Source organism: Danio rerio, chromosome 12, assembly GCF_052040795.2.
Source record: "Danio rerio strain M-AB ecotype USA chromosome 12, GRCz13ab, whole genome shotgun sequence".
Classification (NCBI taxonomy): domain Eukaryota; kingdom Metazoa; phylum Chordata; class Actinopteri; order Cypriniformes; family Danionidae; genus Danio; species Danio rerio.
Window position 1 is genome coordinate 31,697,475 of NC_141032.1, and position 17,138 is coordinate 31,714,612.

A 17,138-nucleotide genomic window follows, 5' to 3' on the forward strand; every position below is an offset into this window, starting at 1 on the left:
GGACACTTGATAACATTTTATAGCCACACTGAGCCTTGTTAGAATCATTGTGTTGGAGACGATGTGGACATGTTGCACACTATATTTGTCATGGTAAGCAATAAGCTAGAGTTAGAGATCAGCTTTTCCATAGAGAAAAAGAGTATATGCAAATGCTTTCTGCTTTTCTTGAGAGTGTGGCATTGTAGGGTGATGGCAATTTCAATGCTTAGAGCGAGAGGTATAATTAACTACTTAAGCAATACACAGTTCTGAGAAATCGCTGGAGAACTCTCAGCCCTGGAGGCTAAGAGACTCACCTGCTGCTAGAGAGGCTTTAAAACTAAGACCAGTAAACAACAAGTAAATTATGTTCTCTCATCTTTGGCTTTCTGTATCATGAAGCATTTTGTTGCCGAAGGGCTTTGGGTTGCATGCTAGTAGGGATAGAAATTCCTCAATAACTTTGTGTTTATCTGAACCGCATTTGTTTTTTTCCCACCGTATCCTGGTATTAAGCACACAAAATAAAAGTATTCTCTCATATTTTTCCTCAAAGTAAACAGAGAGATGGTACATACTTGGGTCAGATAGGATGGAGTCAGTCTTCGGGACAAACTGGTCACAACGAAGTCCACGGTAACCTTCTTTACACCTGCAAAAGAAGAAGAAGAATGTTCAGCATTTCATTATTGGAATATAAATTATGTATGTTATAATCCTAAAAAAACACACCTTATCATTTTTTTAAGTCTCATTTATTATCTTTTCCATTTTATTTTGAGAATTATATTTTAAATACTCAAACACTGTTCTTTAAATGAAACACTTTGAATCTGAAAAACGGAACCATTCATTCATTCATTCATTCATTCATTCATTCATTCATTCATTCATTCATTCACTCACTCACTCACTCACTCACTCACTCACTCACTCACTCACTCACTCACTCACTCACTCACTCATTCATTTATTCACAAATGTATTAGTCAGTGGCTAAACGGGGCCTCACATACATATCATCAACCTTCTTCCTGTGAGGCGACAGTGCTAACCACTGAGCCACCGTGCTGCTGAAATTCCTCAGAGTTGCCCATGTTTCCTCTTATATGTTTTCAGCATTCAGATACGTATATATTTTTTCCCAGTTGCAATAAATCTTCATATTAGACTAATTTCTGAAAATGTGACAACGAAGACTGGGATAATGACTGCTGAAAATTCAGTTTTATTAAAATAGAAAAAATAACTATATTTATATATGGCTGTATATGTATGAATAAAGGCTAAGGGTAAATATACAGTATATTTCTATATGCCATATTCTGGCACCCTTTATATGCAATACCATTTTTGAATGTATTTACAGCTCACAAATGCATATGTCAGACTTCTGAGTCATTTATTCACCTTTTATTTTCACACCGGCATTACTTTTTTCCCTGCCACATAAAATAACATTTAGGTCTATTCAGTAAAGCAGAATGGGCATTTTACTAGTCCTGAGGTGTGACAAATTCTTGTTTTTATAAGTACAAATCCTTCAACTAATACGTAGTCATAAAAAAGTGTGTTTACCTAATTATACAAGATGCAGAAAAATAATTAAAGCAGTCATATTGCAGGGCACTGCTGTCACAGCTTGATATGTCATGCCAACCCATTTATAATACTGCATCCATGTGTCCATCCATCATTGTCATATTCACAGGGAGATTGACTCAGCATTTGAAACGAGCATAGCCAGAAATGTTATAAATTAGCCCCATGCAGGAAAAAGATGAAGTAAAGAAGGGAGGGGTGATAGGACAAGAAAGAAGAAGAAGAAGAAGGAATATAGGGAAAACAAGGCGGGTCTGTCCAGAGCTCAGTGGTGCCTGCACTCGCACAGATAACACAGTCTTGACATTTATGTCACATCCCCGCTGAGCTATGGGACTGTATGGAAAAGAAGGCGGCATTTCACTAGACTCTTACTGCGAGATCTATGTGAAACAGGGGACTTCTTTCCAAAGTAGCAATGTGCTCTGAATCTGTGTGAAGAAGAGCCACAAAGAACACCAGCTGCCCTCCAGCAAAAGCATTTCTGACATATACTAATCTCTTAGCATCTCTCTTGTCCTTTATTTTTTTTTCCCATTTCAAGCCAACAACTGTTGTCTTCCCATGTGTGAATACAAAAACAGCACACCTCCGAAGCTGCAAACAGGCTCATCTCCATTTACCAGCAGCATCACGCCATTTATTGGGCACGCTCGCCAGAAAATTGCTCAATTCTGAGATCTGCTTCTGTGATCACTTCTCTCTCCTGCGATACGCTAACGTAATTTTGACGAGGCATACCATGATAATGACGCTTCACAAAAGGAAACAACAAACGCACAAGCTGAGAAGCATCAAATAAGCCTTTTGCAGAATGATCTTGATGTTGTTTCATCTAGAGTGTACGCCAGCTCCGGTGTGACAGCTGCCAAGATTCAATCCTCTATGTCTGTCTGTCTAGCTTCGGGAAGCGTGACTGAGTTTTGCTGAAAGACACCGGGAAGAGACTGAAAACTGACAGCAAAGAGAGAAAAACACGGTTAGACTATAATTACAGTGATGGAAACAGGTGAGGAGAACATCGTGCGGTCTCATTTTAACGTACTGCCTGGTTAACATTGACTCACGCACTGACGGCAGAGTGACGGCCGTGACTGTCAGCAGCCTATTTGTTTGTTTGCAGCCCTTTCCGGGAGACGGTACAGTAGAGCTTTTAGAAGCATGCTACAAAAGAAAACAAACCAACAAATGATTTCATGCATCATTGTTTACTTGGTATCGGAGGAGAGGAAATTCAATATGTGAGCATGTGTTATGACATTCGAGGTGCCTACAGAGTAAACAACATTGTAAACTAGCATTTCTGCATCTGCTTCATGGCTTTTCATTATCATTCAAGGACACGTTGCTTGGCATCAGTGATCGTGCCCCCGTTGGTTAAATTACAGCTAGAGAGGAAAAAGAGAAAGGATATATTTCCCCCGAAGGAGGCCAAGGCAATGAGCAGGACTCGCATTTGACTACCGCCCAGCTTGTTAATTAAAGCTAGAGTCTATAATTTTTTTTCCGAATGCTTCAGTCTAGCTTAAAATGCAGAGATAACTAAAAGAAGGCCATTAGCGGGACAACTTCCCAGAAAAAAAGTGTAAACACCGCATCTCTGTGGCCCCATCAAAACATTGTTCTGTTTGTTTGAGAACTCCAACCGTCTCTTCGCAAGGCAACAGTGACTTAGCCAATAGCTTGAATTTAGGGGCGGGGCACTCTGCTCATGTCACCAGTTGGTAGACTGTTGAAAGGGAAACCTGTTTGAAAACGATCAGTTTTTGAATGCTTCCGTCTAGCTTAATATGCAGAGATAACTAAAAGAAGGCCATTAGCAGGACAACTTCCCAGAAAAATAATACACTGCATCTCTGTGGCCCCATCAAAACATTGCTCTGTTCATGTGAGAATTCTAACCTTCCTTGAAAGGCAACACTGGCTTAGCCACTAGCTTGAATTTAGGGGCGGAGCACTCTGCACGTCTTACCAGTTGATAGAGTGTTGAAAGGGAAACTTGTTTGGAAACAATCAGTTTTCGAATGCTTCCGTCTAGCTTAATATGCAGAGATAACTAAAAGAAGGCCATTAGCAGGACAACTTCCCAGAAAAAAAGTGTAAACACGCATCTCTGTGGCCCCATCAAAACATTGCTCTGTTTGTTTGAGAATTCCAACGTTCCTCGCATGGCAACAGTGGCTTAGCCAATAGCTTGAATTTAGGGGCGGGGCACTCTGCTCATCTCACCAGTTTGTAGAGTGTTGAAAGGGAAACCTGTTTGAAAACAATCAGTTTAATTTTGTACTGGGTGTTTCTTGCAGCACCACACACTTCAGCTTTCAAGGTATGTGAATGTAAGTTGGAATAAGCAGGTGAGCTTGTTTGTGCAGGAAAGCGTGTCTGCGAGTGGGATGTGCGTGGTGGTATTCTTTTTCTCCCTGTCAAACAGCTCACACATAACAGACTGAGCTCGTGCCTTGGATGTGGGTGCTACCCACATTCACACACCCACATATACTGTACACACATTTACACAAAGACACTGTCACCCCTCCTCAAGATTCTGTGACAACTTTCCCTCCACAAATAAGGCCCAATCTGATCCAGAGACATCCTTTACTGTTATTGATGGATATTAAGGCTGAGATAAGGCTGGTATTGAAAACAATCGTTGCTTTTGTTGTTCCTTACCCAGCATCCTTGTCAAAAAAAGTGCTGTTTAAGAAAATCCTGGCTTCTCTATTATCGCACGGCCAATACATATTCATACTTGTCTATCTGGGTTTGTGGACAAGGAGGGGAGAGTAAGCATCGCAACAGAATGATTTTATTTGTTGAATGACATTGACTGATGCCCACTTCACTATTCAGGATGTTTGTTTGCAAGATCTCACTGATCAAATTCAGCACGGAAACAAGAACTGCCTTCCTTACAACTTCATTCGGTGTTTCTTCAACTGTTTTAAAGAGGCATTGTTTACATAATTTAGTTGCTTTTTAGAAGCCATTATGTACACATGATATTGTTTATCCTCTGTCTCAGTCACAGCCTTTCAATACACACTCATCGGCCACTTTATTAGGTACACCTTTCTAGTACCAGATTGCATCCTCTTTTGCTCTCAGAACTGCCTTAATCCTTCGTGGCATAGATTCAACAAGGTACTGGAAATATTCCTCAGAGATTTTGGTCCATATTGACATGACAGCATCACGCAGTTGCTGCAGATTTGTTGGCTGTACATCCATGATGCGAATTTCCTGTTTCACCACATCCCAAAGATTCTCTATTGGATTGAGATCTGGTGACTCTGGAGACCATTTGTGGACTGTCAACTCATTGTCACGTTATCCTGCTGGAAGTAGCCATCAGAAGATGGGTACACTGTGGTAATAAACGGATGGACATGGTCAGCAACAATACACAGGTAGGCTGGGGCATTGACACAATGCTCAATTGATATTAATAGGCTCAAAGTGTGCCAAGAAAACATCCCCCACACAATAACAACACAATAACAACACAAGCAGCAGCCTGAACAGTTGATACAAGGCAGGATGGATCCATGCTTTCATGTTGTTAATGCCAAATTCTGACCCTACCATTCAACTGTCACAACAGAGACTCTTCAGGCCAGGCAACGATTTTCCAATCTTCTATTGTCCAATTTTGTTGAGCCTGTGCGAATTGTTGTTTCCTGTTCTTAGCTGACAGAGGTGGCACCCAATGTGGTCTTCTGCTGCTGTAGCCCATCTTCCTCAAGGTTGGACATGTTGTGCATTTAGAAATGCTCTTCTGCATACCTTGGTTGTAATGAGCGATTATTTGAGTTATTTTTGCCTTTCTATTAAATCGAACCAGTCTGACCATTCTACTCTGACCTTTGGCATCAACAAGGCATTTGCGCCCACAGAACTGCCACTCACTGGGATGGTTCAATGGAATGGAACAAGAGATGGTTGTGCGCGAAAATCCCAGTAGATCAGCAGTTTCTAAAATACTCAGACCAGCCCATCTGGCACCAACAACCATGCCACATTCAAAGTCACTTAAATCACCTTTCTTTCCCCATTCTGATGCTCGGTTTGAACTGCAGCAGATCGTCCTGACCATGTCTACATGCCTAAATTCACTGAGATGCTGCCATTGGCTGATTAGAAATTTCCCTTAACAAGCAGTTGGACAGGTGTACCTAATAATAGTGAGTGAATTGTTACAAATATAAGTTCCAAACATTTCTATTGCATGCAACACATCCACAATATAAAGAAAGAAAGAAAAATGACTAGAGAGTGTGTAAAACATTTTTTTTTTCAGTGACATTACATTCAGGACTATAAGTGCTTACAGAATAAATTCTCAAATTTGAGATGCTTTTACTAAAAAGTCAAGCAGGACAGCAATGAAAAAATTATTTTTTCTTTCAGGAGCCATACATTAACTCTGAGCTTTGTTGAACGAGGAGTTCGCTACCTTTCACATGCTTTTTAAAACCACAAAAGCCTGACTTGAAAATAAAGCTATTAAAATGGTAATCACGCATGAGTAGATAAGTCCCCCTAAGCTTTTACTTGCGGAAGCACAAATACTCAACCGGGAGTTCTTCTGACGACGACATTGTCATTGTAGAGCACTGGTTTGAGATAAGAGGAAGCACAGCATCGGAACAAAACAGCTTGTGTGGAGTCTATCCATGCACTAGCGTGAGGATTGGCAACTGTCTGAAGGGCACACGGAAGGAGAGTTGGACACACCGATGGCCATCTTCACATGTGACATGTTTCACAGCTCCGACATGGACACAGGTGTTATTCCACTGGGCTCTGATAAAAGGCCGATCACAGTTGGGTAAATAAAGCCAGAATCACACAACACTGAACTGTTCCTGTCAGACCTAAGATCACACTGCTGTCAATGGGAAATAAATCCCTTTTTTTCCACATTCTGAGATTGCTTTCAGGTCAATGAAGATAGATGGTTTAGCTAGGTGCTGGTGTGAAAATGCTTCTTATTCACACGGCACACATGCACACACAAACAATAGTGCACGTCTCTTCACAATGAAAGCATGAATATCTCATTTTTCATCAGATATGGTGAGATAATCCAATGAAGCGGTGAGTGCGGCAGTCTGTCTCAAAGGTGTTTAAAAGCTTATCCTCCTTAATATCATTTACATGGCCCTTCTGCAGTCAGGGCAATAAGTGTAATTCCGTTAAATTGCGATATTGTCTTTCCCATCGTTCCTAAGTCTCTCAGTCTTTATATATAGACACTAGTTAATCCCTTCCTTTTTAATCAAGCCGCTTTGATGTATTCATCATGCCATTTTATTTAATTTGCTATTCCCCTGCAGGGGAGGATAGAGGTGGACACTGATGGAATCAATGTGCCAATGAGACGTGCATCTCTGTGGTAACGTTCACCATGGTAACTTGGCGTATTTGTGGGCTTAGTGCCCACTTGGTGCAGCCACGGAAACGCATAAGAGAGATGGGCATTGTTGCCAACGAGATGGTGAATGTTGCTAAGAATCTCCGAGTCCATTAATACCCTGCACTGGGAAAATCGTTGCACAAAATCAAAGATTGTAGGAGCATCTCTCTAGAAAATCAATCCATTTGATTGACAACTCATTACAGCTTAGCTTGCTTTTGTATAAACTTTTTTTTCATGAGAACAGAGCGATTTTTCTATTAATTTAATCTTGTTATTAAAGTGAAGGCTGTTATCGGAGAATGCTAATCAAGATTTTATAGAGAAAAAAAATGTGCCAGAGGCTGTATTGACCATATTGAGGTCCTAATTAAATGCACCTCTTATCTTTTTCTTCAAGACAAACACAAATGCTTTATCAGCAGCCACCTTATCTGTGTGACGGACATTTCTTGGAGTTTTATTTGAAACTAGAATTGCAGAATTACAATTTGTCCTAAGTCAATAGTGTTTTTCTCTTATTTCACAAGGATGAAACAATATCTTCAGGCACGCCATACATCCCTAAGGAAGCTTATAATTAAATTACAGGTTTTATAGAGTATACACTAACGTTTTGCTAACCTCTTGTAGGCTCCACAGAGTGCTAACAAGGCCAGGATTTCACAGGTGGCTGCTAATTTATAGAATCGGGTTGTTTCTTGGATTGATGACACAAAACAAGATCTTTAATCATATTTAGGTTGTTAAAGCTGCAGGGCTCAATTGTAATAATCTTATTAATCTTGTTCATGTCAGTTATTTTAACTGACATTCATTAACTCAAAATAAATAGATTATTCGTGTTAATTTAAGGTCCCCAAGAAATCAAAACTAACCATTTGATTTTGTTAGCTCACATTGCTAGTTTTGGTGTGAACAATTCATCTGTTCAATGTCTTTAAGGAAAAAAAAAGTTGTCCGTTCTAATCTTTAATTAAAATCTGAAAACACTTCCTGTTTTTTGTTTTGTTAATTTGTTAGATTATGTATATCTTAAAAAATAGGCGTCACTTCTATATTTATTCATGTCCCTCAAACTATCAGTTTTGACAACAAAAGGAAATAGTGAGCAGGGGTCTGCCAATGATTGCATTGCAGATCATGATTTCGAGGATCGATAGATCTGTCCTTTACAGTGATCACACAGCGATCACACAGAACACACAGCGATCTTGGATCAGTTCATCCAGACATTTTAATCTGGTTGGTGAACTTGTTAGCCAGAGATCAGTTATCAAGATTAAAAGATCAAGGATCCGCCAAATCTTCTTAGATACTTTAAGCGAGGTATGAAGAAAGGTAAAGAAGTCTGTTAGGTTGTAATAACTATTTTTCTGATCTTTCTGTATGAAATAAAGACTTTACTACATCCAATCAGCTCTCAGTAGTAAGGACAAGCCTCACCTATGTTTTCTCATTTAATACTCCAATTCTATAGGAACTGTATCACAATACAAAAAAATAAATAAATAACAGTCACAGCTTCCGGTTCTTTGGGACTTTAATGACCCATAAAAATACTATAATCCATTAACTCTCATACATGGAGATAATTTTATGCACAAAGATAAAACAATTCTCTTTCTGGAACAAATGATGTTTGGTATAATTTGGTATGAACAATGTTTTCAGTCATTTATCAACAAGAACAAATTTGAGGTTAAATGAAGTGCCATTGTTTTAACAAAAATAAATCTTCACTGTTAATGGTAAAACCATTCTTTGTGCCATTTCAGTTTTACTTTGATTTGTTTAATCAAGTCAGTTGATCATAATGAGCCAGGACAGGCTTTCCAAACTTGCTATCCACAGCAGTAAAAGCCAGCATGCACATCAGATGGACAATTTATTTGTGCGCAAACATGCTTGGAGAGGGGATGTTATGGATATTGCTAAATGTAAAAGGCTCAATGGATTCTTTCAAAAGCATTTTATGGGTAGTTAAAATGTAAATGCTGTATTCTCATTTGTATACGCAATGTTTGATTATGCAGTGATCCTCTTTAGGGGGGGACATATGCAGTTTACTCCATTCCACTGAGACCGTGACATACTGTATGTCAACAAGAACTTTGCCATTTTAGGTCTTTGTGTCTCCCTGAAGTATGCTCAGAAAGTTTGAATTCATTTAGCGACAGCTGCCTTCTTCACAAGGCACTTCACATTCCCATGAGTGATGTTCTGAGAGGCAAACCACTGATTTAGTGCCTGAACCAAAGTGACATGCTCTAACCTGGAGTAGCAGAAACTTACAGGGGAAATGGTTTTAACTTCAACACCACACGGTTTGGGATGTTGCAGAATATGCAGAAGGCTTGGAAATGTTGTGAGGCTGAGCGAGACGCATGTTGGTGCGGTCAGGAATATTAACGCCATGGAAATGCTTCCATTCTTTCATGTGGCTGCTGCTTGGCTAATAATGCCTACACATGGAAAGACAAGCAGATGTAAGATCACTCAGGGGAAACCCGTCCATCTGAGCTGAGTTTAGATTCTTTTTCTGGAAACATACTATAGGTATTCCCTCTTTGCTTGGCTGGGAAGTCTGATAGCCAATTAGACAGGCCAAAGCAGCACTTTTAAGCATCTGGCGCATTAATTAGCAGCTTTTATGAAAGTCTTGAAGACCAACAAACATATCGAGGATAAGCTGATTATTTGCCAATTCATCAAGGCGTATGATAATAAAAACTTCACATTTTTAAGTAGCAGCGAGGCAAGGCTGTCAATCAGAAAGCATTTCTCAGGCGCCGTTAACAAACCTGCCGTTTACAGGCACTGCAGTGCTTTCTCTTGCGTGACAACACAAACGCTTTGGGCGCTGGATTTTGGCAGCCATCAGCTCTCGCATCTTTGCCTGATCAAACAATCCCCACATTTTCCATCGCTGGCCTGGCACTTTTACACTTCTATTTATCGGCTAACTGCCTCATTTTTTTTATGTGACCTCTGCCAACCCTCTCTTCCCCCCAAAAAAACACATGCTCTCTGCTGTTTTCAAATTGCTTTGCGTAAGTAAAGACAACGTTGCCTTTGTGAGCGACATTTGCAGTTCTGACATTTGCTTGAGCAATGTTAATCCTGTCAGCGGCATTCAGGATGACTGAGCTAAAATAATTGCAGATGAGAGTGTGCTCAGAGGGACAGGTTCTCACTAGCTGGTACCACAACCTCACAAATTAATCTAGACATGTTAACTTTAAACATGACACACCAAGCCAGCGTCAGGATATTACTTGTCCTTCAACAGCTCAATGTTTGAGGTGTGCACTCTTGGCACAAGCTGGACCCTGTTGGCTGGTTTATGGCCATTTAGACATTGACGTCAGGCAATCAGTGAGAGAGTTACTCTGATTCAGCAAAGCAGACTAGTGCATGAGGGAAAAAAAGAAGCAAATAATCAAGGCAAGTGTTTTTCCTTCTTTGTTTAAAATAAACAATCAAGTATTTTATTAATCTAATTCAGGCATTGATGACCTGTGGTCTGATTACTGTTCGTTTCCAATGAATCTGTGAGACATACTGACAGCATCTACTATTTTATCTTTTCTACAGTTTGTGCAGCATGTTATAACAACACAGCAATACACACCGCAAGCACTCAGTGTCATTTATGATAAGGGTTTTCAGTGCAATATCCTTAATATTTAATCTAGAATTGTACTTCATTCCACCTCTTGCTGGTTCATGTGTGTTGCCTCTTGTCCACTAAAGAAGACAGTTATTCTTACAACAGTAGCATAAACATTTTAAGCAGCAAAATAAATGAACACTTTTGCTAAAACACTGCAGAATAGGAGAAAGCAACCAAGACAATGTTTAAATCTTTTTATTTTTACTGTGTTATTTATTAAATTGTTTGCTTTTAGTAAGTAAGCCCTAGTCTACACTTAGTCTTCAGGTTTATATATATATATATATATATATATATATATATATATATATATATATATATATATATAGATGACTTCTAGTTGGTCATTTGGTGTCAGAAGTGGCTTATATAAAAGGCAAAGGCCTTTATTACGCTTATTTTACCAAAATAAAATATGATCAGTCCTTAATTTTAATTATTTAATTAGGGCAGTAAGGTCTGACTTTTCTGACACAAAAGTCTTAACACTTCTCAGAAATAATGTACAGTATTGAATATTAAGTCATGGTGCAGTGGAAAAATGATTAATACTGTGTATGACTCCCATGAGCTTGGAGGACTGCATCCTTACATCTCTGTAATGACTCGAAAAACTTATTAATAAAGTCATCTGGAATGGCAAAGAAATTCATCAAGATTCTTTGGATTAATCTTCAATGCCTCCTCCTTTATCTTCCCCCAGACATCCACAATAATGTTTATGTCTGGCGACTGGGCTGGTCAATACTGGAGCACTTTGACCAGTTTGCACTTTGCTTTTAGGAACTTTGATGTGGAGGCTGAAGTATGAGGAGGAGTGCTATCCTGCTGAAGGATTTGCCTTAATAGTCAATTTACATGCTATATTAATGTATTTGGCAGCAAAAAATGTCTTGAAACCTCAGGCTGTTGATATTACCATCCACTCTGCAGATCTTTCGCACACCTCCATACTGAATGCAACCCCAAACTAGGATTTTTCCCCAAACTTGACTGATTTCTGTGAGAATATTGAGTCCATATGGGTTCCAAGAGGTCTTCTGCAGTATTTGTGATGATTAGGATGCAGTTCAACACATGATTCATCTGAAAAATTTACCTTCTGCTACATTTCCATATGATCAACTAGAAGTCTAGTTATTGTTTGTTGCTCTTACAGCTGTGATCGAGGACTAGACCTTTGTCAGGTAGTGTGTAGTTCAGATGCAAAAACCTGTAAGTGCCATCTGAAATTTTCTTTTAAAATGAGCACTTTTCTCTGGCATTTGTGTGTAGGTTCAATAAATCCTTTTATATGGCAAAGAATATGTTCTTTTCATCACTTTTAAAGAAAAAAACTAAACAAACACAGAGAAAAATGCTCATTTGAGAAGAAAAGAAATCAGATGGAACGTAGAGGTTTTTGCATTCAGACTCTTTAGATATTGTTTTGTTGCAGCTAGTTTTGTATTCTATCGTGACCTTAGAACATAATTACTAAAACGTAAGTGGGCATTTACCAGATTTAAGATGCTAGCAGGATCTACTGATGTTAGATTAAGGCCCTCTCTCAAAACAAATTTCAAATATTTTTTTTCATCTCACTCTCCACCATCTTAAAAGACTCGAAGCAAAGGGCAGCCATCTTAAACCTTTCTGAACTGCAACTACAGCCGAAACTAAAGAGAACGGCTTGTCACCAATCTCTACCAAAAACCATGCATCAATGACAGGCTTTTGGGAAGAGGAACAGTGGGCTTAAGGAGCTCAAGAGTGGCTAAAACACATAACCTGTCTGAATGCCAGCCATATTTCACTGTAAAATTCCTGTGATACAATACTAGAATTAATAGGTGCGTCACAGGTAATATTAATTTGTACGTAAAGCATATTGAGACCATAGAATGTACATTTTCTGCCTAGGCTCGCTTGTGAAAGAATTAAATCAGAATCCAATCAATAGCAAGTTGAACAAATAAATGTTTATTCTAGGAACTCAGCGGTGAATAAATAAGAAAATATTGGTGTGTTTACAAGAATGTGCGGTACGTATGCATCACTGTCAGCCGAGGACAAGCATTAATCTATAGGGTTGCAAAAGGAGCATTTTGGGAGGTAGTTTTTCAAGCACAATTTTGCTCTAATGAGCTTTCCATCCATAAATTTGCCTCAGTGACCCATTTTTCATTTGTAAATGTGCTGTGTGTTCTCACAATTGTCTCGAAGCCTTTTGTCTCCCTGCCAGGAAGCTGTTTGTTTGTGTTTACATTTAGCTTCTCATCACATTGTTATCTTCACATTTTGGGATATGTTCTGCTGGAGGCTATATTCATATTGCTGGCGTACACCTCATAATTTGCTCTAATAATAAGCATTCCATCTGTGAATAAGATCACATGCCATGCTTTGTAAATATGCTTCTTCTGTTTCTTTGAGAAATCAATAAGTTAAATGAGTAGAAATGTTGGAACTGTTGTTTAAAAAATACCCAATAATGAACTTTCGAACATGATTTAATCAAGCTTATGTTGTTTCAAACCTGACTCTCTTTCTTGGCCATACAATCTAAGTGTTTTTAAACTCATTTTTGCCATAGAACTTGTAACTACCATGAAAATCCACAAAGAGAGTTGTGTGATTATTCCAAACCTTTTGAAGTCATAATATACATTTAGCAAGTAAATCTAAAATAAATAATTTTAAGATTTCATTGGTGACTTGTGGATTCAGTTCTCACCAATAGGTGCAATTACATTACACATTGTATTCTGATCACAACTGGAATGAAAATGCACCATGTTGACACAGCAATCAGAATAAAAATACCCAAAATGAATTGATGTGGGTGGAATAAACCATTTCTAAACCAAAAGAGAGGACATGTTAACACTGGGATTAAAAACTGAGATTGGAGAATTCTAGATGTCAAAAGATTAAATGAGATTGGAACCTAGTGGCATGTAGATCATAAGTCTGTTAATCATACTAATCATATGCAATGATAAGTCTGATAATTTTTTTAAACATTCATGTAAACGCTGTATAAATTCATCAATATTATTCCGACTGCAAAAAAGTGTTCAAATTCTGTCCAAATAAATTGCACATTTATATAAACAGGAGAAAAATCCCAGTATGTTACAAAAGTACAAGTACAATGAGATTCTGAAGTATGCAAATTATTCGCTATTTACTATTCATGTAGCTACCGGAGAGGATTTGTGAATGGCAGTCTGGAATGAGAGCTTCTGTCACATTATGACAAATCTACTGTTTGTTTACTACAGAGTTGGAGGACATGTATGTTGTAGGGCTAAACGATAAATCGCATGCAATTGTTGTACGCATTATTTTAAGCCGGCTCTGCAATCAGCTCTCCAGCACCTGTGTTTATCTAGAGCAGCGTTTACTACAAAGTGTCACAGTTCTCTGTCAAACTACGCAAAATATCTCAAGTGATATCATCATGTGGTTAGTCAAATCATAAATAATCGTACTGAGATTTTGACAGCTATTCGGAGAGCTTCTCGATGAATCACAGTACAAACTTTTGTAGTAAATGTGGTCAATAATTTATCTGAAAGCTTGTGCAAAAATACCAAATAAAATGACATTTTTACTCACTTCAGTTTATCGATTCAGTTGAGTCGAGTGTTTAAAATAAGTTGCTGGGTGAAATGATGCGTCTTATTACACTGAATAAAGCACAAAGCATATTTCAAAATAGCATTCTAACTAAGGCGTTGTGTAATTAGAAATTTTATAATCAGGAAAATAAAACAAGAACTTAGATAAACCATATGTTGTTATGGTTATGTTTTTATTAATCCTGTTGATTTAAATTAAAACAGTTTAATCTTCTGTTTTCACATAAACTGTTGGTAGTTCCTGGGTACTTTGGAACATATTTAGTTGTAATGTGCGACTCACAAGAGAGAGTGCGCCCTATGACCTCTTTTACTGAAGTTTTATTGCTGTATCACTGTACTTTCCTCATGATGTGCAAGACAATCACAGCTTTTGCTAAATCGCAAATGTGGTTTTATGTTGATGTATTTTTTAAGCCCTAGTACAGTATGTTGTATCATTCACAGTGGTGTAGAATAACAAATTACTAATGCTAAAAATTACTGTAATCGACAAGTTTTTTCTCAGCAATTGTATTAGCTAAGTAGATTAAAAATATACTTGTACATTTATTTGAATTCATTTTTATTTCTGTATCTGTAATTTTAATGTTCTATTTTCCTTTAAAAATCAGAATAAGTAGAATCCACCCTGTGATTCCTAATCAATTAAATCATACATAGAAAAGTAGCATCAGACAGATGTTGTTTATAAATGCATACATTCAGTGAAAGCATTAGAAGTGTCCTGGAAGATGCAAAAAACAACCATGGAGACTGTTTAAAATACATGTCATTGGTGAGAAACTGAAGGATGTCTACTGTATGATGATTAAAATCATGAAATGGCTAAATAAACTACAGAATGTTAAGTTTTCAAATATATGCACAAATTGCATTAGTGCTGAACAAGGTCGGATTGCGGCACCAATTGCTGGACACATCTAGCTTGTAAGTCAGGGTTTAAAGTGCATAATGATATGAACATATCATCACAGCTAGATTTTTCTAAATCTAGAATCACAGCTAGAATCATCATTTTTTTTAGATTAGATAGAATTCACAATAAACGCAACATTATTGTCATTGTAGTTTTTTACTTTTTTTTTTAATTTTTTTTTTTACTTTTGTTCACCTGAAATGTCACCAGAAATAGAAATAATTTCTAAAATAGAAATTTTGCATTACTGTCATGGATGGTTATGACAAAAACTTCCTTTACTCCACTTGAAATATGTTTTTGGGCAAATAATGGTACTTTTGATTAAGCATGACCGATTTTCTAATCATATTGCTTCATAAGACATCTATCATAAGGAGCTATGAGTATTAATTTAGTTTTGCTTGTTTACAGCATGTTTTGACTCAAAAAGTGCTGAATTGCATTATATGAAACTCAAAATACCACAATTTAGCTAAAACTATTTTTCAATGTTCTACTGAAGAAGTCATGTACTCATTTTTGGGTAATCTATCAATGCCTTTAATTTGAAATGCACACATCAGGATGCCAAATATTTCACTTAATGGAAGTATTGTTAGCCATTCTATCATTCTCCGACTATTGCCACTTTTCTTGTTAGCATCTGGTTTGTGGGCTGGGCAACATGGCATGTCATTGTCACCGTTCATTACCTCCACATTTCCAGTGCTGACTGTGGCAGAGAGGTAACGCCCCTTCACAGAGAAAACTCATTCCAGCTCCACAGGGAGCACTTTGCCTCCTCCACACCGCTATTGCTCCACAGAAAATAACAAACGAAGGAATAATACGATTTGTTTGTGTGGTAGGTGAGCATTGTCTGAAAGGCAGTGAAACCCCGACATCCTAATCCTTATTAAAAAACTCATTAATGAGGTTCTCCGGAATTTTAGGTCTAGGTCTTGAACGCAGGTAATAGAATTAATTGTACACACAAGGGCTTACCGTCAAGTACACATATTTAATTTAAAGACTTATTGCATGCGGAGAGTTTAATATCGGCTGTGAGGCGTTTAGCACCTCTCAGCAGGTCTTCTCCAAAAGAAGATTTTTTTTAGTCTGTTCACTGATGGGCAAGAAATAGACCGATTAGAGCATCTAGCCATTGGCAATCAGACAGACATGCAACTTTACGTTTCATTAAAACGTAATTAAACCATCCTTTTAAGTTCTAGTGAAAACATTATGTTAATTAGCCCCAAGTCCAATGGCCGATGCATTTAATTCAAAGCATGCCATTCCTCTATTAAACCAAATCGAGTTTCAACAATGTGTCGGGTCAGTGCACTTTAAATGAGCTTCTCTGAAGTAGCTCTCAATAACTTTCCCTCGTTTCAACTTGTATTTCCCAGACTGTGCTGTGACACCCATCCCATTAGACACCCATCCCATTAAACCTCCACAAACAGTGAGATAGCAATGCAAATAAGAATTAATATCCAGAACAAACAATACGGAATTTCAAAAATCCAGGGACTTCTGTGAAAAACACTCAGACAGTTGATGAAATTCGGTGTTTTTTGTATAGTGAAAGAAAAAGTATTACCGAAGTGATTAGTTACAGTATAACACCACATCATTATCAAATATGTTTTCAACTATTTTAATAAGAATAACGAATTAATAATTCACATGTACCATTATGTTTTTTAAGAAAAATATTTATATAATTTAAAAGTATAATATAATATAATATAATATAATATAATATAATATAATATAATATAATATAATATATAGTGCTTCCCACACATAGATTTTATTAACTGCCGTATATTTAGTATATACAGTACCAGTCAAAAGTATGGGGTCAGTAGGATTTTTACATTTTTAAAAATAAGCTTCTCCTGCTAACTAAAGCTGCATTTATTT

At 37.6% G+C, this 17,138-nt stretch overlaps 2 protein-coding genes across 16 annotated transcripts in view; one reads left to right on the top strand and one right to left on the bottom strand.

Moving 5' to 3' along the window:
* LOC147834501 (uncharacterized) overlaps positions 1-17,138 on the top strand; it is a 382,782-nt gene that overhangs the window by 72,357 nt on the left and 293,287 nt on the right. The window lies entirely within an intron of this gene.
* The window catches only part of nrg3b (neuregulin 3b), a 275,221-nt gene that overhangs the window by 34,183 nt on the left and 223,900 nt on the right, over positions 1-17,138 (bottom strand). For both annotated transcript variants that reach the window (XM_087276507.1, XM_087276508.1), the window contains exon 3: positions 561-634. In XM_087276507.1, coding sequence (XP_087132633.1) covers positions 561-634 — 74 coding nt within the window. The remainder of the gene's footprint in view (positions 1-560; positions 635-17,138) is intronic.